The sequence below is a fragment of the Aulonocara stuartgranti genome (assembly GCF_965226115.1).
Source record: "Aulonocara stuartgranti genome assembly, chromosome: 22".
Classification (NCBI taxonomy): Eukaryota; Metazoa; Chordata; class Actinopteri; order Cichliformes; family Cichlidae; genus Aulonocara; species Aulonocara stuartgranti.
The window spans coordinates 4,513,409-4,540,078 of NC_138957.1; the positions used below are offsets into that span (position 1 = coordinate 4,513,409).

General features: G+C 43.0%; 1 protein-coding gene across 4 annotated transcripts in view; it reads left to right on the top strand.

Annotated features, from left to right (window-relative positions):
• LOC309698327 (growth factor receptor-bound protein 10-like) overlaps positions 1-26,670 on the top strand; it is a 68,250-nt gene that overhangs the window by 29,602 nt on the left and 11,978 nt on the right. For all 4 annotated transcript variants that reach the window (XM_082520677.1, XM_082520675.1, XM_082520674.1 and 1 more), the window contains exons 4-10: positions 7,877-8,114; positions 10,449-10,572; positions 21,451-21,607; positions 23,876-23,991; positions 25,138-25,212; positions 25,936-26,073; positions 26,228-26,338. In XM_082520677.1, coding sequence (XP_082376803.1) covers positions 7,877-8,114; positions 10,449-10,572; positions 21,451-21,607; positions 23,876-23,991; positions 25,138-25,212; positions 25,936-26,073; positions 26,228-26,338 — 959 coding nt within the window. The remainder of the gene's footprint in view (positions 1-7,876; positions 8,115-10,448; positions 10,573-21,450; positions 21,608-23,875; positions 23,992-25,137; positions 25,213-25,935; positions 26,074-26,227; positions 26,339-26,670) is intronic.

The following is a 26,670-nucleotide window of genomic DNA, read 5'->3' on the forward strand; positions in this document are numbered from 1 at the left end:
ATAGTAACTCAACAAACCAACAAGGAACAAGTCTCCACAAGGAACCATTGAAATGATGCTTCTAGTTTCTGGAGCTTTTCTCTGTTTTGTTTTTTAAGTTAAACATTTACCAAGTTGAATTCTCAAGTACAACAATAAAAATAAAGCAAAACTAGCCTGCAAAAATTTATGGACATGGCCAATAATCAGTATATGCATCCATTTCCCAAACCCAGCTGATAACATGCAGATAAATAGTCAGCCCCTCAGTTATGTAATATATGATCATATATTTTGTACACAAAATAATAGACTGTTCAAACAAATTGGTTTGTTTACACAGGGTGAACCTGTTCTAAACAGTGAAAAGTACACAGTGCCTATTCTGGTATTCTATGGCAAATCAATCAAGCTCCTCGGTGCTGGGCAGTGAGCACAGGGTCCACTAGGATTCTCAGGTTTCTGGTTGTTTGGTCAGAGACAGTCACACCAGTGACCTGCTGGAGGTCATTCTGTAGCTCTCGCAGTGCTTATCCTGTTCCTCCTTCCAAAAAGAAACAGATAGCAGTCCTCCTGATAGTTTAAGGGCCTTTGACGGCCCTGTCCACTTCTCCCAGAGTAACTGCTTGTCTCCTGGAATCTCCTCCATGCTCTTGAGACTGTACTCGGAGATACAGCAAACTTCTGGCAATGGTACGTGTTGATGTGCCATTTTGGACAAGCTGGGCTACCTGTGCATCCTCTCTACGCTCCACGTATCGCCTCATGCTACCAGTAATGACGCTGACCGTAGCTAAATACAAAACTACTGAAAACCAGCCAGAAAAGATGTGGAGGGAAAAAATGTCAGTGGCCTCCACCTGTAAAACTATTCCTGATTTAAAACCACTGAAACTGATTAACGACTCCCTCTGCCACTTGACTGACCGAATCAGTGTTCCAGAAGTTTAACTAATTTGATGCTATACATATAAAAATGTTTCTTTGTATTTTCAGCAGTGTACTTACCTCTCTTGATATCTGTCTATATAATTCACAGGGCTCTATGTAGTACTAGAAAAACTAAGTACATGATTTAGAAGCTTGCAGAAGCACCTTTAGTAGTAATAACTTAATAATCATTTTCCGTAAGACTTGCTAGAGACTATCAGTCTCTTACATTATCATTCCAACTTTGCATCAATTCACTGAGGTTTGCAGGCATTCGTTTGTGCACAGTTCTCTTGAGGTCCCACCACTATTCTGCTGTAGGTTCCAGTTTCCAGCCAGCTTTAGCTGACAGTCAGATAGCCTCACATTTGTCACTAGAATACTTTGGTATAAAGAGGATGTGTCCAGGTCTGTAGGTGCCAAACAAACCCAAATCATCACACTTCCACTACTGTGCTTGACAGTTTGGTATGAGGTATTTGTGCTGTATGCTCTCTATCCGGTGTTATTCCAAATATGGTTCTAGAAGTCGTGGTTTGTTCAGATGAAAGCATGCAAACGCAAGCTGTGCTGCCATGTTCTCTTTAGAGAGAAGAGGTTTTCTCCTGGAATCCCTTCCAAATAAATTATACTTGTTTAGTCTTCCTCTAATTGTACTTTAATCATAAAATTTAACATTTAACATGCCAAATGAAGTCTAGCACCAAATCACAACAACAGTCGCCTCAAGGCGTTTTATATTGTAAGGTAGAGCCTACAATAATACATACAGAGAAAAACCCAACAATCAATGAGCAACTATGAGCAAGCACTTTGGCGACAGTGGGAAGGAAAAACTCCCTTTTAACAGGAAGAAACCAGGCTCAGGGAGGGGCGGGGCCATCTGCTGTAAACCAGCTGAGGAGAGAGAAGGAAGACAGGATAAAGACATGCTGTGGAAGAGAGCCAGAGATTAATAACAAGTACGATTTAATGCAGAGAGGTCTGTTAACTGAAAAGGAAAAACTCAGTGCATCATGGGAGTCCCCCAGTAGCCTACGCCTATTGCAGCATAACTAAGGGAGGATTCAGGGTAGGGCTGCTCGATTATGGCAAAAATGATAATCACGATTATTTTCACTGATATTGAGATCTCGATTATTTGACGATATTTATTTAACAATAACAATGTATTGAATAATGACTTTAAAGATTGTCAAAAAATAATATAAAATAGTGTGCAAATACTGATAACAGTGCAAATGTTTGCAATATAAAAAATAAATGAAAAATGTAAACATCTATGTTTAGTGAACTTTGCAGTGTTGCTCTGTGGTGCAGCTACGACACCGTAGCAAAGTTTACACACTATGTCTATTTGATCCATGTCTGACTCCGCGAACCCATAATGTTTCCACACCACTGAAGTTTTTTTACCTCTCTTTTCAACCAACGGCAGTCACTCTCCTCTCCAAATAACTTCTGCTTAGCTTTCCGAGCTTCCCTCGGGTCCTCTTAATCAGCGGTCCCCAACCCCCAGGCCTCGGATCGGTACCGGTCCGTGAGTCGTTTGGTAATTCAGGGTCACCTGGTCCAGCCCTAACTATATGCTTTAGCAAAAAGGAAAGTTTTAAGCCTAATCTTAAAAGTAGCGATGGTGATTAAAGGGGAATGATGTTCAGTAATCAGGTTAGCAACACTTGGCTGCTACTTCCCCTCTTTTCCTTGGGGGCAGTAGGGATGTACTTAGTTTATTAAAGGACTGTATATAGTTTATCTGATAAAATGTTGTGCAGGACAACACTTCACTTCACTGAAAAGGCAAGAGTCAAAGTCACCCATCTCCAGTTTCATTCTGGCTTTGGTTGGTAGCTGAACCTTACCTCAGCCTCACTGATGGATGTGCTGTATTTTTAGATCATGACTGGCTCAGATTACATGCCCTTCATTTATGCTAGATGTGGGGTTTTTTTCTTACAATCTGATGACATGTTGTCATCTGCATGTAAGCCCACCAATTAACAGTAGATTTAATATTTTGTTCATAATTTTCTTTTATCTGATTTATGTGCTGTCCTCCGGTCCTGCAGCTGAGTAATAAGCAGATTTCTGCAGATAGCTTGAGGCTTTCACAGCAGTAACACTCATTGTCACGATAGAAAATCATTCATTTTATGCACCTGTAGTTACACACTAAAGTAACTTTGAGAGTGTTTGTGCCTCCAACAATGCAAAATGTAAATGCACTGACAACATAAATCCTTTTCAAATAAAAAACAGCAGCAGCAAGAAAAACCTACTGAGAAAGTACCAACGCAAAAAGGATGCTAAATATAACCCCTGTGTTTTTGTTGCATAAAAAGAACTCCGTTGCGCTTTGCCCTTGAAAATCTGAACATTCAGCTCTCTTCGCTGACCTCTAGACTGCTGTCAGAGATCGATGATTGCAGGTTGTCGTGGCCAGGGACAGAGAGCACTCATTCAGTATATTTTGGGATCTTACAGGACTGAACTGGCCACGTTTGTATGGTAGGTTTTGTCATCAGATGCTAGCCAGACGGCTGGAGCGAGTCATCTACATTCCAAGTTATAGTTAGCGGAGGAGACGGAGAAGACATTTTCATTCTATATGTCCTCTGGGTTCCCTGTCCATAGCCAGCAGCGCCGTGTGGGCCAAGCCACAGGGGGAGGGGGAGGAATGCCAATGATACCATCATTATCCTCTTAAAGTGGCACTGGGATACTTTTTTTTTTGTAAAAGTTCTCTTTTAGCAGCAAGAACAAAACCTTTCAAACTCACAATAATTAGGATGATGAAGAATCTTCCTGTGAGCAACTTTAAATATTATTGCAAGTGTTGTTTGCCATTGCATTGATGCACATTAGCAGTTGAGAGAAAAATAGACTAAATGTTAAGTTTTAGCATCCTACCAAACGTACAACACTGTGCAAAAGTCTTGAGCCACCCTCATTTCTTTGTATTTTGCTAGTAAAATGGGAAGTAGCTGCAGCCATTTAGAGAAACGCATGTAAACAGATGGAAATACAGCATATAAGATGAAAACAGAGTTTGTACATTTCTTAGCTTTAAAGTCAATATTTGTTATTACTACGTTTATTCTTCAACAAAGGCTCTTGTAATTTCTTTAAGTAGTCTTCTGGAATAGTTCTTCAGACTTCTTGAAGGACTTCCAAAGCTCTTTTTTGGATGTTGGCTGCCTTTTGTTCTGTTTTCTGTCTAGATGAACCCACACTGCTTCAGTAATGTTGTGGTTTAGGCTTGTGAGACCAACCTATGGGTTGATACATTGGTATTGTGTGTTTTTCTATCCAAGTGTGCATTTACTGCACTGGCAGTGAAGGCTTTGCTAATCAGACAAAAAAATCTGTGTCGAGATCTGATGGTACTTTTCTGTGTTCATCGTTTCATCATCGTGTTGCATTCAATATAAAATGTCACCCCAAACCATGACAGAGCCTCCACTATGTTTCATAGATGGATATGAACACTCACCGTTTGTTATACCTCAGACTTTTCTCCCCATTTTGCTTCCCAAGCAATGGTTTCTTTAAAGCCATCCGTCCACTGAGACCATTTCTGATGAGGCTCCAGGGAATAATAAATGAATTAACTGAAGGGCCAGATGTATCTGTCAGGTCTTGGCTGGACTTGTCCTGCTTCTTAAGGATGCAACTTTTACTAAAAATCACAAAGTAGCATAACTTTTATTATGCTATGGAAGGAAAAACACAGGCATTAGTAATGAGACGAATGACAACACCTCTCGCTTTTACAGATCATGAGTCCACATTATGTTACATCTTTATATAACAGCCATGACTGTCTCTCCTCCTGCGTGGTCTTGTTCTTTTCCTAGAACATCTTTTGCACACACAGCCCCCACCCCACCCAAGCAACCATGTCCCACTCATGAACCCCAGCATCACATGACCCAATGTCCCAGACTGTGCTCTGTGTTTGTGTGTGCGCGTGACATGCATAACTCCTTATAACCTAAGATGAGCGACTCCTGTTGTTTTTGGTGCAGCAGCTTTTCCCCCCTGCTCTCACTGTGGATGTTCACAGTGTTTGTGTACATTCGGTGCACTGCTGCGTTTCCTTTTAAATTTCTCCTCTTTAATTAGATGCACATGTACATCAGCACTGCAGAGTGCACATACATTCCTGTGTGTCTGTTTTGATGTCCTACTTTGTCCCAGTCATTTGGCCACCATGTGTCATGAAAAGGCCTGGTTAACGTTCCCAGAGTGCTGTAATTTCGTCTGAGAGGAATGTCAAGAATTCTGTGTGTGGTGTTGGGGTGGGACTCACGGAGGACCAAAGGCCTTTAGACACACATACACACACATAGCGAAACACATTGAGACCACAGTTGTGAGGACGTTTAACAGAGCTTATGTAAAAGTTGATTCACTAGAGAGATTTCTCTCCCGCTAGCAGGCTTTTCCCCCACAAGCTGACAGTGCACATTTACTTTTTAGAAAGTTAAGAGTAGAAAAATCTATTGCTGCGAGGTTGGAAAACTGTTAGTAATGACTGCCATACACAGGATTATCTCCATCTGTCCCCAGAGGGCATTTCATTTTGCATTATAGAGTGCTGCAAGAAGTGAACCAATTCATCATCAGATAGCACCACATGAACAGCATCAAAGCCTTGAGGGAAGCCCAAAGTGGGGCTTGCAAATCCGGGCCTGGCTTTAGCTAATTAATAACAGTTTACGGTAAAAGATCGGCATCGACATCTGACCTGCACGACCAGGGGCCCATTCACTCTGGTTTGCTTTGGTTAGTCGTTTGGTCTGTGGGCGAGTGCTGGTTCGAAACTGCTGCTGGCTGCCAGGAAGGCTTGTCAGCCCCTTGAATGACAGTTTACACACAGTTAGGCCAAAGGCAAGCCAGGGAGGTGGTGTACTACACAGGAATTGAATGAAATCCAAGCCAAAGAGGAATCCAACACAAGGAAGAATGATACTTCACATCAGGGCTGTGCTTTCTCTCACTCTCTCTGTCTGCTGCCATGCTTGATAATTCAGGGCCGTGATGTTTTTCTGGCAATATTTTTATTGCTTAAATTGCTGCTCTATCAAAGTGCCATTGAGGTTTCAGTGTCATTGTCTCAGTATGTACTGTAGACATGATACAAAGGTTATGAGCTGTTTGCTCAAAGTAAAACTAGTGCCCAGTCTGTGTTTAATTGCAGACATAGATAAAGAAAAGGTTCACTGACACAATTGTCTCTCTAATCAGACTTTATTGGTTCCTCTTTTTTTTCTTTCTTTTTTTTACATCTTATAATGAGTCTTTTATTTCAACTGCTGAGCCTGCCAAGGCGGGAAAACTGTGTAGATAGGTGTGGGAACATGTTTTAATAGGGTTAGTTGGGCATGTGAGTTGAAAGTATAAGTTGGCAATTCTCGTCCTCCGGAAGCATTCTTGCATCGGGATTCTGTTTGATGAAACTTCTAACTCCTTGGCTACCTTTCCTCTTGCTGGTAAAAGTTTACCTGAGATACTCGGCAGGGATGCCTCCAGAATTTTTTCATAGTGGTGGCCAGAGATGGGCAGTAACGCGTTCCGCGTTACTGTAATCCGATTACTTTTTTCAAGTAACGAGTAAAGTAAGGGATTACTATTGCAAAAACGGTAATTAGATTACCGTTACTTTCCCGTAGGAACGCTGCGTTACTGCGTTACTAAAACCGTGATTTTTTTGCGAGAATGTCTCATGACAGTGACGTAAGCGAGTGCGCTGTTAGTGACAACAGCTGTGTGCAGATCAACAATCCACATATCGATTGTGGGAGAGAGTATGAGCGTGCAGCGTTTAAAGCGTGGAAGTACTGACCTTACTTTGAGTTTGACTCCATAAAAAGTGACAAAAACATTAGTGTCCGCTGTGCGTGGGAAGAAAACTTCTTTTTACAGCGAAAAAAACCCCTAAACTTCCAAGCAAACACCGAGTAGCTACGACGTAATGGGAAACTCACAGAGAAACTCGCGGATTCTTCCACTGACCGCGGCACACCTGCACCAGGGTAAACCTCCGCCTACCCTGCTCCTGCTTTACAGGTGAAAATAGAGCAACAGGACCGCTGAGTCTTTGACTTTATTTATTTTCTGCTGTGTTTTACTTGCATCTATTTGAAAGACTGAGTGTAAACACAAAAAATATTTTATTTTATGTGCTGGAATGTGCAGAAAATAGGTTTAAATGTTAAACTAATTTCTTCCAGTCAGAGAATGTTGCATATAATTAAATTTTTGCTTGATGCATAAAGTTAAAAGATTAAAACTGATAAAACAAGTTTAAAAAAAGAGACTTTTCCATTTGATTACATTTTGTATGATGGATTATGCAGAAAAAGTAGAACTGGGCTGAAAGAGATATCGCTTTATCACCTCTTCAGGTTGTAAATCGTGTTTTAAAAAAGTAACTAAGTAACTAAGTAATTACTTTCTTTTGAAAATAAGTAATCAGTAAAGTAACGGGATTACTTTTTTGGGGAAGTAATCAGTAATTAGTTACTGATTACTTTTTCAAGTAACTTGACCAACACTGGTGGTGACCATATGAGGGCCACTAAAAATATTAGGATGGCAGAATTTCCAGTTTTATTATGCTGTTGTCAAATATAGGTTAAAAATAAAAGAAATATGGCAAAAAAAATAAAATAAAATAAAAATGTTTGTAATAGAATGTGAAAAATAACTTTTTTAAATTTCTATTTTAGGTTGTAGTCCTGCCACCCAGCAGGGGGCGCTGCAGCATTGTCACCCTTTCTTTTCTTTACTGTCCTGCTTGTGATTCCACAGCTGTGTTTTCTTCATCACTAATGTTGGTTGCTGTAGTGTTAAACTACACTGGGATGATTTTGATGACTGTCAGCTGCTTGTAGATGCAATGCATCACTGTCACTCATTTCATTCTCCCTTTGCTCATCCCGCTGTCCACCTGCATCCGCAGATGATGACGTGGATCTGGAGCAGCTGGTGAATGACATGAACTCCTCTATGGAGAGTGTGTACTCCACACAGACAGACACGGCGGTTCTTCTAAACAACGGCCACGCCCCTCACCACCACCATCAGGTGCACTCTTCCTACCTGGGACACAGCCGTCGCCACACCCCAGCCCTGCCCTCTTCTTCCCCCTCCAGAGAAAGGCTGAGACACTCTCAACCCATGCACATCAAAGCTGTCAGGTAAATGCTCATAACCTGGGCCTCTACATTGATCGCACTGGTTTATGTTCAAGATAAAGATAAAAAGATCGCTCTGCTACACCTGCAGAAATAAAGATATGAATAAAAGATAACGTAGCACTGCCAGCAAAAGAACACTCTGCTATTATATATCTGTCTGTCTGTGCCATTCTTGTAAACATGCTATCTCAGGAACACCTTGGACGAGTGATGACGTTTCATATCCCAAAGGTCAAAGGTCAGCTTCACCGTGAAATCAGTTTTCTGCAGAAACCTTTTTTTTTCTGGCCACTATTAAAGGCCATGATCAGGAACAGAAGGGGAGAGTGTGACCATGAATTAACTTCTGGTAACTCTGTAGTTGCAGTGATATTATATATTGCTTTTTTGTGTTGCCACATTTAAGATGTGTGTTGAACTTCTCTGTGGGTTTAATCAGAATCAGCTTTCCTGGCCACAGCATGTGTATACATACAAGAAAAGTGACTGCTTCTAATCACTGTCAGTGAACCTACGCACTAATGAAATAGAAGTTCAACAAAATAAGTCATAAATTAAAAAAACAAAACATCAACAACATAGACATCAAAGGTCTGAAGCGCAAACATCATCCACCGTCCTTACACCCTCAACTGAGATGATGAGCATTTCTCATTTTCGGGATCTAAACTGCAGTCTGACTGCTTGTCCCACACAGTTTGCTCATGTTTTTACAAATCTGGCAGGTGCACCATGTGATCAGGCAACCGATCTGTCTCCAGTGTTCCCTCACTCTATTTCAGTTCCATCTCACCAGACCTTCAGATAGAGTAGACTCAATAAACACTTACACAGATTAACTGCACTCATACAGCGTGTTATTTCATTCACTTTAAGCCCTTTGGCACCCTCACATTGCCAGTTAACCTAAGATTCTTGTCTTTGGAATATGGGAGATACATCCCGGCTGACCAGGACATTCATACCCAGAACCTGCTTGCTGTGAGGAGACAGTGCTGACCACTGCACCGCTGTGTTAAACAAGAGAGTGCGATACTCTGTAAAAATCATATTTATTGCGTTCTCCAGCGTTTTAATGTTACTGTAACTGTATTTTGGGGTCGTCAGGGTATCTGCTTCCACAATTTCCAAAGAGTGGGACATAAATATGTACAAACCTAGAAATATTACAAATGTAATAGTTAGAAGCCGACAGATGATGAGAGGTTTAATGTAATTGACCGACGTTGACGTTAATAACAGCCGATAAGTTAAAATTACACACGTAAAGAAGAGACGACACCCTTCAACCATGTTACGAGTGTTGATGTTGCATATTTTACTCACCAGAGGGCACTGCAGTTTCCTTTTTGGCCACATGGCACAAACAAAAATGAGCTGATCCAAGCAGAGTCAGAGTAAACAAGGTTATAAATGAGTACACATAACAAATGTGTCTATTGAAAGAGATTAAAGGACTAGCATTAGCTAAAGGTAGTCACTTGCTTACATTAATCCCTGCCTGTCCAAGGTGCTTTGCAACCCACCCCCATCCCAGATCCTTCAGTTCAAGCTGTTTTTGCTTTTTCTGACCATCTCCATTGTTATTGTCAGCAGCTCTTGCAGTTCTTGCTACTGCTCTCTCTTCCTCAGGCTTTCGAGGCAAGTGGACAGCGGGGTAGGTCAGGCCGATGCAATGGAAACTCTACTGTATATAAATTACTGCAGATCTAATAAAGAGGCCCGACAGAGCTATAAGTCTATGCAATTTAATATTTTAACCATCTTCATGCAGAATAAAGGTTATAATGTGTTGAACATACTTGCACAATGAGTGTAAAGCAAGCTTGGAAACACAACAATTTAAAAGAAACGTGCAATAATTGGCAGCAAGTCTGAGCATTTGAGCATGATAAAGTTATTTTAAAGAGAAATGCTTGTTGTTTATTTAGACAGAAGTGGATTAATATCTAGGCCAGAGGCCGTCCAGTGGTCAGTGAGCACCGACTGTCTTCTTGCCCTTTTCCTCCACTGTTGACTCTGAACTTTAACAGAATATCCAGATCAGTGTGCCCTGTTTGAAAGTGTCATTATTCAGAGTGACACTGAACAGAGTGAGCCTGGGACAGCTTCTGCTAATCTGTGTGAATAAATTACAGTAGCTAGAATTTAAACTTTTTAAAAAGTTTAGTGGTCCAGTCAGAGTTCAGATTAACTTTTAAGCTGAAACCATGTTGATTTGTATTCCTTATTATACCCAAATGACACCCATAATCATGTGTATATATATCCTCCAGTGTTAGTCTCTCACTGGTAACCTGAGGCAGTGTCATGAATGTGTGTCTCCCTCTGCAGGAACCTGCAGGAAGAGCACCAGCTGCGTCCAGCCTCGCTGCCAGCCATCCCCAACCCTTTCCCTGAGCTCTGCAGCCTAACTGGATCCCCTATTCTGAGCCCCATACAGACCTCTGACAATTATGTAAGTTCACCTACACACACGCCACGTGCACCAGCACGCAATCACTGAGAATGGTACAGCTGATTTGGTAGAGGCACAAGTGGTCAAGGGATTGGCTACATTTTTGTTGCCCATGTTAATTAGATCTTGCATTTGTGTTAGTGTGTGTTTTCAAACCAGCTGACTGGCCTGTTATGTGCGGGTCAGAGCAGCATGTGTTGACTTTGGCTGCGCACATCCTTTATCCATTACACAACAACTCAGCCGGGGTTATCTGGCAGTACATGTGTGTTATTGTGGAATCATCATCAATCATATTTACACACGCATGCAGACATGTGACGGACATGTTTTGCTGTGGAAGAACGAGGTGAGCCGCGTCTCCAGGATGCTGCGGACAGAGTGCAGACTTCCCGTGGCAGAGCCAGGAATACGGCTGGGAACATCTGCAGGTCGGATCTCTCTGAACCTTCTGAATCCGTCTGCTGGCTCCGGCAAGACAGGCGCCCTTTTCCGGTTCACACGCTTCAACCTCGGCTCCTAGCGTCACTTCGAGAGAGTCTCTGTGTGTGTGTGTGTGTGTGTGTGTGTGTGTGTGTGTGTGTGTGTGTGTGTGTGTGTGTGCGTGTGTGTGTCACAGCCTTGCCCTTCCTTCCCCCTGCTGAGCCTCCTGTCCCAGGAATGTTCCATCCTCCTCAAAGATGTTTTCAGGATGCCCACCCTGAACAATAAAAGTTATTTTAGATGCTTATTCACTCGCTCGCTTTCTTTACATACACACGCACACTTTTTGTGTGTGTTGTTAACGCAGTTATACACACACAGGTGGCATTATTCAGTTCACACACGCACAGAGACATGTGATAAGCCAAAGCATTATTTTTGCATTTCGTTGACATCAACTCACAAGGTCTGGAGTCAGAGAGCAAGTTTGCAGTTTGTACAAAGGATCTTTTGTGTGCGCGGTCGAGTCTGTGAGAGCTGACTAAACATTGCTTCATTTCTCTTTCCCAGATCATCTTCATTTCGTCCACAGTTCTTGTTCGTTCAGCGAGCCAAATAACCAGCCAGTAGCAGTTACGTTTCTATTTTTCTCTTATCTCACGCGGCTTTAACTTGTGTTTTCTGTCCAGTTATTCATACAGATAATGGCTGAGGCTTGGCACCATTTTCATTCGTCCTTGTGTCATTTTTCATTGCTCGTGACAACTTTAGAGCAGGCAGGACATTCTTTAACAGTGTTTAAATGCACAAAAACAGGATGGCGGTAGTATTTCTGTTTAGGCGATAGAGCTTGTGGAAGGAGTAAAAAGCACGTGGAAAAATCACCTCTAACATTCCACCATGTTTATCATAGTCAGCAAAAGCATTTTGTCCAAAGGAGAAGAGGAGGTGGCTGTGAGACTGATAAATGTGTGGCTGAGGGTGATGGGGATCGTGGGAACTGGACACCACCCATGTAAAGAAACATCTCCACTGATTGTCAGCAATGATTCATTAATAAATAACTGGGATGGCTGTGTCAGGCGGGTGGATGGCCATGGAGTTTAGCCAGCCAACTTCTTGACTTTGGCTTTTACCTCTTTGGTTTGGGGTCTCATAGCTGGTGCTTGCAAAAAAGTCCAGAATTATTTTTTTAAGCAATTTTAATCATGTTTTCAATCGTAGGAGTCTAAGCAATAGATATAGTTCAGTTTTCAAGAGGTTTACAGCAGCAGCCTTCTGACAACATGTTCAATCCTCCCAACCAGCTATTTGGTTTAACTCCACTCTTAACGCTTGTTGTAAATACTTTTTGGAAACTGGCGCCATCGAAGGACTATTCCTTGCTAAACTGCTAAAGCCCCATTCATGCAGGCTTAGAGACCTGCCTGAATGGGTGTTTGCTGGCTGTTGTCAGTGTGAAACTGGTTACAGAGAGGTGTCCTACACAGAAACCGTCCTTCTGCTAGCAAACAAATTAATCACAAGGAAGTTTTGGGTGTGACTAATAACCAGCAACCACACACCAGCTGGTCAGGAAATACACATTTTTTTCTAATTACTGCATATTACCAGGTTAGTCTCCAAACCATAATCGACTGAGGTCCTAATCAACCAATCATCAAAGTGCTAAAGTTTTATGGACAAAATTGAAATCCCTGAAAGAGAAATGCAGGAAAACTGATATTATATCAAGTCCAGTCACGGGTCTCAGTCAAGCAACTCCACAGCCACACGTGGCTCGTTTGCTCACCTCCATGCTACCTGGCTTAGAGAAAAAGAGATTACAAATGTGATGAATATAAAAATGGGGGGAAAAAACTTATTTTTATTCATGATTCTTCAAAATAATTAATCAGTTGTTAAAGAAAAAATAATAATTTTAATATAGTTCTAATATCTGTGTCATAGCTTGCGTGTGTCATCTGACACCATAAACTCTACATTTTGCTGAACCTCAGTTGTGCGTCTAGCATGTAGGTAAACACATGAGGACTAGTCAGGATTCTAGTTCTAGCGGTATGTCTGTGAAGGTTCTCAGAGCGGCTTTTGGTGTAGCCTTTTGGTGTAGCCTGTAGATCCTTTTTTGTTTTGGGTGTTGACCTTCTAGAACATATAATTAATAATAATCTTTGTGTAAACTTAACCAGGGCTTAAGTAATCATTTGAGCAGTTTAGTTTAAATTTGTCAGTACTTGATTAAGTACAGACAAATATGACTTTGGCTCATTACTAAATACCTGCAAAAGTCATGTAACTTGCTGTTACTTGTAACCAGCGTGCTTCATACTGATCATAATGCCGATAAACAAACTGGTGAATGCGTTAATCCTTATTTTTCTAAATGTCTGTGTTAGCTTTGTTGCTGAGCACAGTAGAGAGGGCAAGGCTGATGTTAGCATTTAGCTCCAAGCACTGCCGTTCCTGAGTACACTCTCACAGAGCTGCAGGCATGTCTGTGGGCTGCTTATTTACTAATTTGTTGACTGTGTAAGATCTTCCTAAACCAGCCTCCTATTGATTGGGCTGCTTTGGGGCATGCCTTTTGAAACATTGTACACTTTAATGGATTCTAATGCTCTAAAATGAGCTTTTTCTAAATCAAATTAAGTAAAACGTCCACTGATCAAATTCCTTAAATTCAGCAAATTTAGGGTTAGACTGTCTACAGCATGGCCTTTCAGGCTTTCACTGTATCTAAGATAACAGAAAGTTAGCGAGTTTAAATTTTACTGGCGCTGGAGCAAATATGTGCATTGATGTGTGCAGATCAGGTGAATATATTTAAGCCTGAGGAGTGCTGAGTATGACTTACACAACAATGCAGATGGGACCGTCACACATGCGTGCGTTGGTCTGCAGACATACTTGCATTGTATTTGCATTGGCAAAGGTTTATCGGAGGATCTCGCTCCCTCCAGCTGTAGAGTTGGAATCTGGACATTCTTCACTGAGCTTCGGTTTTTCTCAAAGCGATATGCTGCTCACATTGTGAGCCAAGTAGAGCAGTGTCCTCGTAGAATCATAAGCAGGCTGGAAATATAAAAAACTAACATGATGCTGCATCTCCATCAGATTTGTGAAACTTTCTTTCAGTGGTCTGATTCTGCTCAATAGTGGACTGGATAATGGCCATTTCCCACGCATGTTGTTGCAGTATTACACCATAGAGTTCAGTCATGTTCCCCTGGCTTTCACAAGGATTTGGTCAGGTTTTGTCTGTCATTGCTGGGCAAATGAGTTTGCTTTGGCACCGCGACCATGGCTGCAATGCAACTTGTGCTTTTATTTGTGGCCAGAGAGAGCATTACGAACATCAGTGACAGCAGGGAGCCCCGGTAGTTATAGAGACCAATCTCTCAGCCTCAACCAAAGCACCGAAGCCCCATGTGTTGGCTAACCTCCATTCTTTTGAAGTAGTTAGTGAGCAAGACACCGAACCCTTTTCAGTGACCTTGACCTCTGACCTCTTCTGGAAAGATTTAAGAGAAAAGAGGGTTTTAATTTAAAAAAAGGATGTGAAAAAACCCTTTTTCTCATGGTTTGTTGTTCAGCACATGGTTTCATTATTGAAATGTTTGATGCTTGCAAAATATTTCAAAGGTTAAAGCTGATTATGTACAAAGAGGAATCATACTTGGCTGCGGTCTACGGTCTTTAGCTGTGCCAGCGGCAGGACTCTAGGGATGATTTTTCAGCAGTGTTGCCACCACTTCGGTCCAGACTCAGAAATCAAAACAACTTCTCAGAGGGTGAAATCTGATGGCTTTGTATCTCTGCGTTGGCTTAATTTAGTCATTTAAGATTAGACCATCCTAAAATAAGAGTTACTTATTGGGGCATAGCAAATTAAACACACTGTAATGGCTAGTTTTGGCGAGTCCTTAATTGAAACATTAAACAAGAATTTAAGGATTCAGATTCTGTTACTGATATCACTTATTGATTCCTTATTGATTCTCACTGGGTTCTCATTGGCTTTGAGAGTCACCACCATTGATAAACAGCATATCAAAGACATTACATTCATGCAGATTTATTGATTGCATTGTGGTCAAATCTTTGTGCATGTTGGAGGTATTTCCCCTCTTCGTTGTGATCATTTTGTGGTCGTTACTCAAAAAAAGTAATTATTACCCCGAACACTTTTCTTAGAAGTAATGCATTACATTACTTGCTATAATACTTGTTACATTACTTTCATGTTACTTTGTAAAATAGCTGAAACACAATGTCTTAGAACTACCATTTAACAGTTTAAACCTGAGGCTAGAGTCCTACACACCAACACAAATCCCTATTCTAATGAGAACACACGTGGTCTTTCTCTTAGTATTACATATGAACACAAAGCCAACAACACAAAAAGACTTCAAAGTGATCTCCACAGTGATTTCACTTTGAACAGGTAGAAACAGAGGCTGCAGCCTGACTGCTCAGGCTGTGGCTGCTGGGCCGGGGTCGGCGTTGACTCGGCGTGTTAACGTCACTCTTGGTTCTTGGCTAGCTTAGCGTTAGCAAAAAAGCTGAAGTTGTGTTAGCAACATAATGCATTTGTGTCTGTCCTGGATGCACTTCGCTCTTTACCATCACTCTCCATAACGCTGTAGACTGCGCCGCTGTCACCTCAGATGTACGAACTGAAATCAGCTGATTGTAGCGTGAGGGCAAGTAGAACTGATTAGTGGGATCGATAGGCAAGCAGACTAACAATTCCCCTAGCAACTCCAAGGAATTGAACTACTGGGAACCAGTTCAGGCTAACCCAAGAACTGGTTCTTGAGTCCCATCCTACTGTGGCGTTGTCCTTGAGCAAATGTCTGCAAACATCAATGAACTAAAGCAAATCTGTAAAGAAGCGTGGACCAAAATTCCTCCACAGCAATGTGAAGATAAAGATAAGAGAAAAGGTCATATAAAAAACAATCACTTGTGGCTAAAGGTGGTTCTAAAACCTGCTGAATCATTTTTCACAGGACTGTGAGTACAACATGTAAGTATTCACTGGTACACACAAGTTTTGAAAACATTTATTAAATAAATAATGCAAAATATTGTTGTGAGCAGCTATTTAATAGCTGTTCTGTATGCAGCCGTTATTCTTATACATAAGTGTTAAAAGCAGATTCATGTGGTGATCTGTAGCTGTGTTATTAAAAACTAATTTAAGACTAAAGCCCTGAGTCATTCAGTCTCTATTTAGTACTCCTACCTCCCTCTTTGTCTGTGGTCAGCTGATGTACTTCTGCACGCAATGGTCTGCTGACCCACTGCAATCAGATAAGGTGCATGTGTGTGTGTCTCTGTGCATGTAAAGATGGCAGTGAAAGCTTGCTCACCCAAGTCAGCCTGTAATGACAGGATGCACAAGCTCCTCGTTGCATAGTCACGAGGTCGCTGCATAGTCTCGCATAAATCATCATGCTTTGTGATCAATTTTAATTTAGTTACTCACCTGAATAGGATTCAGTACAGTTATGTGTGTGTGTGTGTGTGTGTGTGTGTGTGTGTGTGTGTGTGTGTGTCATGATGATTTACAGGACTCTGACACACATACTCACTCAAGCTTGAATGTAATTTCTGAGGATTACATGGGTCATTTCTGTCATAATAGACTGTAGATTCAGTTTTCCCATTGAAATCATAATAATGAACGGAAACAATGAAAAGTCTTCTAAGGGATTCAAAATGTAGTTGCTAGTGTTGTAATATTGTGGAGATATTTCCCTGAAATGACCTTGGTGTTCTGGTGCAGGAACTTTTTGCATGTTCTCTGCTGAAAAAGCAGTCACAGCAAAGCCTCCGTAGATTTCATCGTAAAGCAGAGCAACAGCTGTATCCACAGCTGCATCCTCAGCTGCATCCTCCTGCTCTGACCATTTGGGGGTGCTGTACAGATCAGTGCTTGTTTCAGGTCCTTTTCTCCCAGTTTGGAAGACAGAAATTCTTTGTCGGCATCTGATTGCTGCTCTGATATTAACATGTGCTCAATCCAAATTCCTGAAGAGGGAGTTTACCCACATTCTTTGGACTTTTTTTTATCAAAAAAGATCAGTGAGACTGTATCCTCTACATAACCAAACTATGCAGCAGGTATTGATTTTGCTGTGGAACTGGAGAATGGTGAGCTCAGACAAACTAGATGAAAGAAGATGTGTGGAAGGGATGTGGACCTTTGCATGGAAACATAATGTGCTCTTTTAACTCTTTTTAAAAAAAATATTTTGCTGTGTGGTGGAGCTAGAAACTTGTTGTACATTCTGTCTTACTGGATTGATTTCACCGTGCCCACATGAGCGATCTTTAAACCCGATAAGTTCCTCGAACTGAACAGTAGATATCCATCAAACTTTTGGCTGATATATGTTTGTGCGTGTGTTTGTGCGCGTGCAAGTGTGTGTGGGACAGACGGTGTGCCCTGTCCGTGGTGGGTCGCAGGGAAACGAGCCACTAGACGAAGTTCTGCGATGGCTCTCCAGTGAGGTAAAATTGAGTTTGGCCTGTCTGCAGAGCTAATCAGCTCTGTCTGGCCTGAAACCCGACCACTCAGACATGAAAGGCAGATGACGCTGTAACAGAGCAGGGTGGGAGTCACCAGCAGCCAGCATTCAAAAATTGGCATTAGTGATGGGTGTGTTAGCTGACTGTGGCTGCATAGTCAGCTATCAGTGGAGGTGTTGGTTTCTGCTGGTAATACATTTTCAGTGTTTGAAAATATTCAATTAAATTCAGTTTTATTTATATAGCACCAAATCACAACAACATTCACCTTAAGGCTCTTCAGATTGTGTGGTACAGAAACTACAATAATGCAGAGAGGACCTAAACAATCAGATGAACCCCTTTCAGCAACCACTTGGCGACAGAGGGAAGGAAAAACTCCCTTTTAACAGGAAGAAACCTCCGACAGTTTGTAAATGTTATTTAAAATATTTAGGAAAGTCTGCCTGCTGGTGAGCATTTGCAGCTTTTGTCTGTTTATATGGATTGTACTGCTGGCTACACTAAATGTCCTGCGTGCCAGAAAACAGGAGAATGAATCTATATTCTGAACATTTCATGGTTGATGAGCAACAAGAATCACATTTATATACAGTATGTATGCAATTTTCCATTTCTCACAACGGCCAAGAAACAGTAAAGCCTTCCAGAGTTTATCAGTTGTGCCACTTAAAGTTTTTACAAGATGGAAAAAAACATGTTAAGAAGTTTCAACTAGGCTCCCTGTGGATCTTCTCACAGTGGCACTGGCATGGATTTACACAGTAAACTCAAAGTGTGTGTGTGTGTGTGTGTGTCACTTTTAGCTTGTGGTTTAAGGTCCCATAAACTTCCTGGTCAAGTGGGTTTGACCCTGGTGTAAGTTATTTTGTTTGACCTCTGACCCGATGTGTGCAGTGTGTGTGCACGCGGGTGTCTGTACATGACCTTCCAGTCCGGTATATTGTTGCTCACGGCCCTCTTTATGTGTTGCTATAAGCAGCAGCAGGCGTGTAACCTCAGCCTCAGCCTGGAGAGAGATGAGAGGGAAGTGGAGGGGGGGGGGGCGGCAAGGTGAGCTAAGTTTCATGATGGAAACATGAAACTAGGTAAAGGGATTTTAAACTTTCCAAGGACCCTGGCAGTAAAAACATCGACTAAAAAAAGTCGAAAAACACAAATTGAAGACTCCAAAAGTGAGCTCATTATCTCTTCCAATCTTTTCTCTCATCATATTTGGGATTCTCTAATATCTGTAATCAACGTAAACTCTGAGTGCCAAACTGCAGCATGAGGCTGGAGCAAACGTCGAGCAGTAACGTATAGGAAAGAAATCTCCTGGAGCTCGTCTTCATAGTTTACATTTTGTCTTCCCCCTTTGTACCCGTGTCTGTGCTGGAGCGCATGCACCTCATAGTTGGCGTGCACACTGTATTAGGGGCCAGCTGGGCTGGCCTGTGCTCTACACATGAGCCTGATTATGACTCAGTATTGCATTACTGACATTCCTCCATAGCTCTCGCTCTTTTCTCTTTCTATCCCCCCCCCCACACACACATGTTATCGGCATGTTCCTTTTTCCTCCAGATTTGCTGACCAACCTACCCGCCTATCCATCCATCTATCCATCCCTCCATTTCTAGCCCTCCCCTCCATTCCCACCCCAAAGACTGTTTGCCCAGCCGGCACGTGATCCGTGCAGCTTCAGATCGAATCACCCCAACTTTTCTTCCTTTTTTTTGCCTTTAAGACTTCCTGCTGCCTTCTCAGCGACCCTTGAAGCCGTCATTGTGCGTTACACATGTTGCTCTGGTCCTAACACCGTCTCACAGTATTTCACATACAGCTGAGGAGGAGGAGAGGAAGAGGAGGGAGGACAAGGGGGAGGGAGGGGTTAGAAATTGAAACCATTAGGCAGCTCAAAGAAAATGTCAGTGTGTGTGTGTGTGTGTGTTTGCTCAGTGATTGGCTTAGTAGTTTGAGCTTGTTCTTTCTGTCCTCGTGCATGTGAGGAGGTGTGGGTGTGTTTCAGGGAGAGGGACTGCTACTTCTGGTGCGGCGCCATCAGTAAAAGGAGCTGACAGTGTTTTGTTTTTGGGAAGTCGGGTTTGGAGGAGAGGATTGAAAAGCAACCCTGAAGATAAGAGTGGTAGCGTACGTGACAGGTAGCAGCTCACCGTTTTAAAAATCCCACACTGGGTTAATCCTGTGTGAGGAGACGAACGGAGGGAGGGGAGTGGTGGAAGAGGAGGAGGAGGAGGAGAGGAGCTACTGTTCAGACCACTCCTTGCAGCTCAGTCTTTATGCTGCCCAGCACGAGAAGACTGGAGAAGTCGGGGGCTGTCTCTCTCTCTCTTCCTCTCTCATCCTTCCTCTGTCACTTCCTCCCCCTTCTTTCCTCTTTCCTCTCTAGCGCTCTCCTTGCCAATCCGTCCCTCCCTCTCTCTCTCTCTCTTCCTTACTTCCTCTCCTCTCGCCTCCTGTTTCCCCTCCCCTCCCCTCTCTCTCTCTCTCGCTCTCGCTCTCTCTCTGTCCCTGTGTGTCACTGGAGAGCGTCTCAGTGTGAAAATGCCATCCTGCTCTCCAGACTGTTGCCTCTTACAGGCTGTGGAGGTAAGAGACTTCTGCATGTGTGTGTGGGTGTGTGTGTTTGTTTCTTTTATGGGTCTCTGTCATCAGTTTTGTGTGTGCGTGTCTGGTTGCCAGTTTGCATCCCCCCCCAGGTCAGTGTGTTTAAAACTTTTCTCAAACAAACTAATGCGTCATAAATGCAGTTTTTGTCCCCCCTCCTTTGTGGCATCTGGGAAGAGAGGAGGCGGTCTTCGGGCTCTGCAGGGGCAAAGAGTGCCGTGACGTTGTTTCTGGTTGCGCTGGGAGTTTTTCTCCATGTCTGCATGCTGTTGCTCCTGACGCTCTGTGTCGTTTCCAGACCACCGCGGCTGCCGTTTACTTGGCGTTTTTACGTATTCCCGCTCTACGGGGGCCTTGGTCTGAATTAATTTTCCGTGAACCCCCCAGCCGCCCGCCAGCCGCCCGCCACCTTCCAACCCTTCGCCCATCACTAGGTTTTTCTCTTGTTTCATGTAATTTTCAACAGTTGCTCCCTGGTTGGCAGTCTGTGAAGTGCAGGGCAGCCGAATCCCCGGCTGTGACCAGAGGATGTTGGGACGTGGGCGTGTGAGAACACACACAAGAGCCACCTACCATTTCTGAGATTTAGAAGATAATTTTGCCTCTGTGGTTTGCTCATATTTGTGAGGGCAATCTGTCCCTATGTGTGTGTGAATCTGCTCGTAGAGTGTGAAGCAGCTGGCCTGTGGTTGTCTGTGCAGCAACACACTTGAAGAAGCCAAAAAAAAAATACACCCGGCTTAAATGTCGGTCTGGGCACTTTGGCTGAAATGGTTCAAAATGGCGCAACACTGGGAGGTACTTTGAACTCTGCCCGCTTGCTGCTCCCAGCGGTGACATTTTTAATGACAATATACAACACGTATAAATCCACCACACGGTTTCGCCATCAAAGTTCAAATGTCGGGGTGGGGGGGCAGATTTTTAAGCTTTTCCAAGTGCAGATATTCTCGTATGTGAGGGGAAACGTCCGTTTCGCTGACGTCCGTTTGCTGCGGACAAAAAGGGCTGAACTAAACACTCAGGGACCAGCCAGCCTTTCCTGGACGTCATCCTTCTTCTTATTTTAAGACCTTCTTGTGTTCGAGTGACAGAATATTGTGAACGGGACCAACCAGAGCACCTGGTTATGGAGGTAACTGCAGCTGGTCATCTGTTGTAGTCTCAGCTTTTGTTTTTCCTCTCTCTGCAAATGCTCCTGACAGCAACTTCATGCCTCATACCTGTTTTTGAAAACATGACCTTTGCTGCTGTCATGTACACATATCCTCACCATCCCTCTTATGTGTGTGTATGTGCTTTCAGATAGTGAAGGTGTGGAGCGAGGATGGGGCCGGCAAAGTCGTGGAGATCCCGGCCGACATGACGACTCGAGATGTGTGCCAGCTGCTGGTCTACAAGAGCCACTGCCTGGACGACAGCGCCTGGTCGCTGGTGGAGCACCACCCCATCCTCGGCATTGGTAAGAATCTCAGTGTTCTGTGTGGATCCCAGTGCGGACAGCGATGCTCGATCCTCGCCTTTTTTTTCCTCCTTTCTTTTTTGCAAGAAAAGGGATTAAAGCTACTTTGGTTCTTGTATTGTGTTTATGCAGTGATGAAAAGGTGATTAAACACCATTAGAAGTTTCAGTGAGGTCGTCAGATTGTTACAAATCTGTTACATTATAACATTTTCTAAAAAAACCTGGGAGCTTTGATTTTACTTTCCTGTAGATTAAAAGAAAAAAGCACATAATGCGATCCATGAAAAAAGGAATTTTTTTCTTGTAGCTTCTAATAAGAGAATAAACGCTTCCTGCTAAATCTCTGCATATTTGCCTTGCGTGTGCTTTTCTGCAGGTGTGTGTGCCCTGTGTATTCACTTGATCACAGCACCAGTGTTTGCATGGCTTTACCACTTGAGAGGGAGGTGTGGTGCTTGTAGGATTAAGCATTTTCCATGTTCTACTCACATGCTTTTCCCTCCCAAATAGTTTGCTCAGAGAGAGGGTGGGGGGAGCGAGAAAAAAGAGGTAGAGGGGGCGGGAAAAAAAAGGAAAACATAGGACTCGTGCTTCGTTTCTTCACTTTTGCCGTGTGTCCCTTTTTGAAGCTTTATTTTTTTTCTTCTTCTTCTCTGGGTCTGCCTTTGTCCTCAATGAGGCTTTCCTCCTCTCGACTCGTATTTTTAGAGTCAAAGGATTGCTTTGTGCTTTCCTGCTTGATCTGCGTTTCTGGGGGGGGGAAAAGTGCACCGGAGCGATGGAATGTGAGGTGAGGAGAGGAGAGGGAAGAAGGGAAGGAGAGATGAAGGGAGAAAGAAAGAGAGAGACAGACAGAAGGTGGGGGTGGAGGGCGGAGAGGCCTGGGACTGAAGCGTCATACCAGAGCTGCGAGGAACCAATCGCCGGTCTCTATTGGACGAGCCCCTAGCCTTTCTAGCCAATCGGCCCTTTCCTGACTGTCCACAGGAAATTCCCCCGCTTGTAGCCAACGAGGGCGTGCACGAGCGGACGCGCGCAGAGTCCAGACATTTCCACCCCTTAACTACAGCCAGAGCTAAGCAAGAAAAAAAGAAGTGAGTACAGCTTCAGTTTAGAAATGTGTGTTTGTGCCTCAGTGAAACAGGAGAACCCTGCCTGCACGTCCACGTCTAACTGGAACATCCCACCACTATCAAATTCTTACCTGCATCACTCTGAGATCATGTGCCCTCAACTTAAGATAGACGAGGACACGCACACACAAGCAAGCACACACACAAAGAAAGTAACTGGGCCTCCGTGGTGCACAGTGAGCAGGTTAGGTCTATGTGAGCCTGTAATGTGTGGTTGTGTGTTTGTCTGTGGTTTGTACTTTGCTTATGGCTTTGCTGCTCTCAGCAATCAGCCTAAATAAATGACATCATCTTCCTGCAAACCCCCCCCCTCCTCCTCTAACACCACTACCTTCACCTCCTCCCTCCTCTGCCTCACAGCGCTTCTTCCTCTTCACCGCCCCTCCTTATTTAACCTCTTAGTTCCTCGCCCGTCTCTTAGTAACAGGCGATGTTTTTAAAAAAAATCAAAAGTATTTATTTCTTGCTGCGTCATTGTACACAATGCTGATGTGGGGGTTAATGTGGCTAAATTTCTGCTGGAGACATCTTATATGGATCTCTGCATGTTTTTAATTCATAGCAGCTTTCCATGAATCACAGTTCTAAATAATCCTTATTATTATCTTTGTTCATCCTCTATCGGAAACAAGCCAGCATTCTTCTGATTGGCAGCAAGCAAACAAAAGGTTCTTGTATTTATTAATATATGTGAACAGCTTATTAATACTCTGTTACTCTGCGAGACACTTTAAAATAAAAATATCCTCGACGGTTCCAGTGTATGGCACTGGAATTACATTCAGGTTCAGCGCCTCAAAAGCTGTTTTGTTCAGCCTGCTAGGGGATGCAGTTACAGCTCACAGTAAGTCCTTTAGTGACAAGGACACTTCTAAATATGCTGTCAACACAGGAGGGAGGAAAAAAAGTGGAAATGTATGCAAAAGAGCTGCTTGTTATGCTGTGGATGAATCCCTAAAATGAATCTAAATAAGAACAATGAACGGTGTTTTTGACATGAAAATCTTTTTAGTATACAAATGAGCCCTAAAAGCCGCGCTCGCAGATTTAAAACCGGACGGTTTCTGTTCGACGCCGTCCCCAGAGGGCAATTTCTTTTTTTTAACATTGCCTGTGTCTGTGCCCTCATTCAGAGAGATGTGTGGAGGACCACGAGCTGGTGGTTCAGGTTCAAGCCTCCATGAGCGGTGACAGTAAATTCCTCTTCAGGAAGAATTATGCCAAATATGAATTCTTCAGGAACCCCCTGGTGAGTCTCCTGCATCCCTAAAGTGACCTTTCTGTGACTGCCTCGGTTTAGCACGCATCCCCCACAGAGCCACGTAGACACAGCAGCACACACACACACAAAGAGTGAGAGAGGGGGAGAGAAATTGGGGTTCAAAAGGTTTTTCATCTTTTGATGTTTTTGAAATGCAGCAACAAATTTGTTGCTAGCAGCCAGCACCTCTGTGTTTAATCGTTTTAGCCAAAAATTAGAGGATTGTTGTGTTTTCGGGGTTTTTAAATCACCTTTTAGTCATTTTTCTGTTCAGGAATCGTCAATTAGTATAAGACAAAGAGTCACAGCTGGGGTTTTAAGCCCTCATTACATGACGGGTAAATGGCAATGCTAAAGTATTTTAGCTACACTCTCTGCATTTCCCGTTTCATTCTTCCTCCTGGAAGAAGCTAACGGTTTCAGTTAAAACTCATCATTATCCTTTTATCCTACCTTCAGACAGGTGCTAAAATCTCAAAATGCAAAGCCGATCGTCGTTTTTTTAAAGACGTACACGTCCCTACTTCTGGCAGCCAGCGACTCTGCGCCGAGCGGCCTGCGTGGCATCTTTTCTGGCGATGGACGCAGCGTGGGGCTGTTACTGTTGTGTGCTGGCCGGGTATACGGTGACATTATTGCTGTGGGTGATTTAGGTGTGTGTCAGAGCCAGCAGGTGACCTCAGCTCTGTGGTAATGAGCACAGTAAAACACAGGAGTGCTGGCCACGGCTTGTCAATCACGCTAAGAGTAGCGCTGCTGGTTAAAGGGGATTACATCAGCGGGTGAGATCATACTGCATCTACTCCGAGGGCTGGAGTGCCCTCTCTCTCTGTCTCCGCACCACTTTGGCTCTTAGTCCTTGTGTTGATTGAACACTCACACATCCCATACACACACACACACACACACACACACACACACACACACACACACACACACACACACACACACACACACATCCCATACACACACACACACACACACACACACACACACACACACACACACACACACACACACACACACATTCTGGATAGAGAAGCACTATCCTAAGTGGTCTGTAGTGCCTCTCTCTCTTTCTTTGTCTCTTTGTCTCTCGCTCACTGGCGATCTCCGTGTGTCTTTTCCATGCAGAACTTTTTTCCGGAGCAGATGGTGGCTTTTTGTCAGGAGTCTGATGGCTCAATTCCTCCGTCACAGCTCTTACAGGTGAGTTGATGACTCAGTGAAGCAATACTATGAATTATACGAGCCCTGATATCTCAAGAGCGTTACCATCTGTTCATCCAAAAATATGCATGCGCATGCACAGACAGATTATGGTGCTGCGCTCAATTTGCTTCCCGATTTTTAGAAATATAAAATAAGCTGCCTCATTATTTCACTGCGATATTCATTTTTAATTCAGATTTTCATTATGATCTATTTTAAAAGCAGATACCCAAACAGTGCTGCATTCACTTCCCCTGCAGCAGTGCTATTATAGTTATTTTTATTTTATTTTGGCTTGTTCTTTTTAATTCAGTTTAGTTTTTAATATTTGAAAATGTTTGTTTAGTTTTGTTTTCTCTTAGCTTCAGTTTGAGTTTTAAGGTCACAGGTCAGATTTGGGGAAAATCACAGTTATTGCAATAAAAACACAGAACGTGTTGAACGCGGTTGACTCATAGAGACTCATCCAGACTTTCAGCAAACACGTCCACTAATGCCTCATCAGGCAAGCTGTAATACAACTTTTTACCCAACTAACAAACACTCAAACTAAGGATATTTATTTTAGTTTGTTTTCCAAGTTCCACCAAATTATTTCAGTTAATTTTATTTATTTATATTTTATTTTAGTTAACAAACCATATTTAGTTTTGGTTAATTATAATATCCTTGCCCTGCAGCAGTATTAACGATAGATGTTGTTGTGCGTTCGTTTTCCAGAACTTTCTGAACTCAAGCAGCTGTCCAGAGATTCAGGGCTATCTGCATGTGAAAGAGCCTGGACGCAAGTCCTGGAAAAAGCTCTACATGTTCCTGCGCCGCTCCGGCCTTTATTACTCCACTAAAGGAACATCCAAGGTGAGAAAGTATTGCTTTATTGATTGTGGAAGTGGTGTGAAGTAAACTAGATCTAGGGCTTGTCAGCTGCCTAATCCCACAATTTGTGTGTGTGTGTTTGCGCTTGTTGTGCATTAGCTTAAATCATATATCGCCACCCTCACAACCCCCACAGGAGCCCCGGCACTTGCAGGTACTGTCAGACCTGGAGGACAGTAACGTCTTCACCGTCATCACGGGCCGAAAACTTCACAACGCCCCCACAGACTACCAGTTCTGCATCAAGGTAACACACAGACAAACCACAGACTGTAAATAAAGATGCAGCCACAGTGACATCACCCACTGGTTTGTGAAATCATGTTTTGAGGCTTCAGATTTTTAGGATTTTGGCCGCTTGGTTGTTATTTTTGTGGAGCCAGAGGTGACTGCGTTTGGGTGGTCAGAAAGCTGCATCCATAAACAGATATGTGCTATATTTAGCCATGATTTCATCCTAATTTTTGCTAAATAACATGGAAGTAGAACTTGACTCAGCAACACTGAAGCTAAGAGTTCTCGAATAGTTTGTTAGTAGAAGTAGTCACACTTCAGGCCTTATTATTAGCCACATAATTA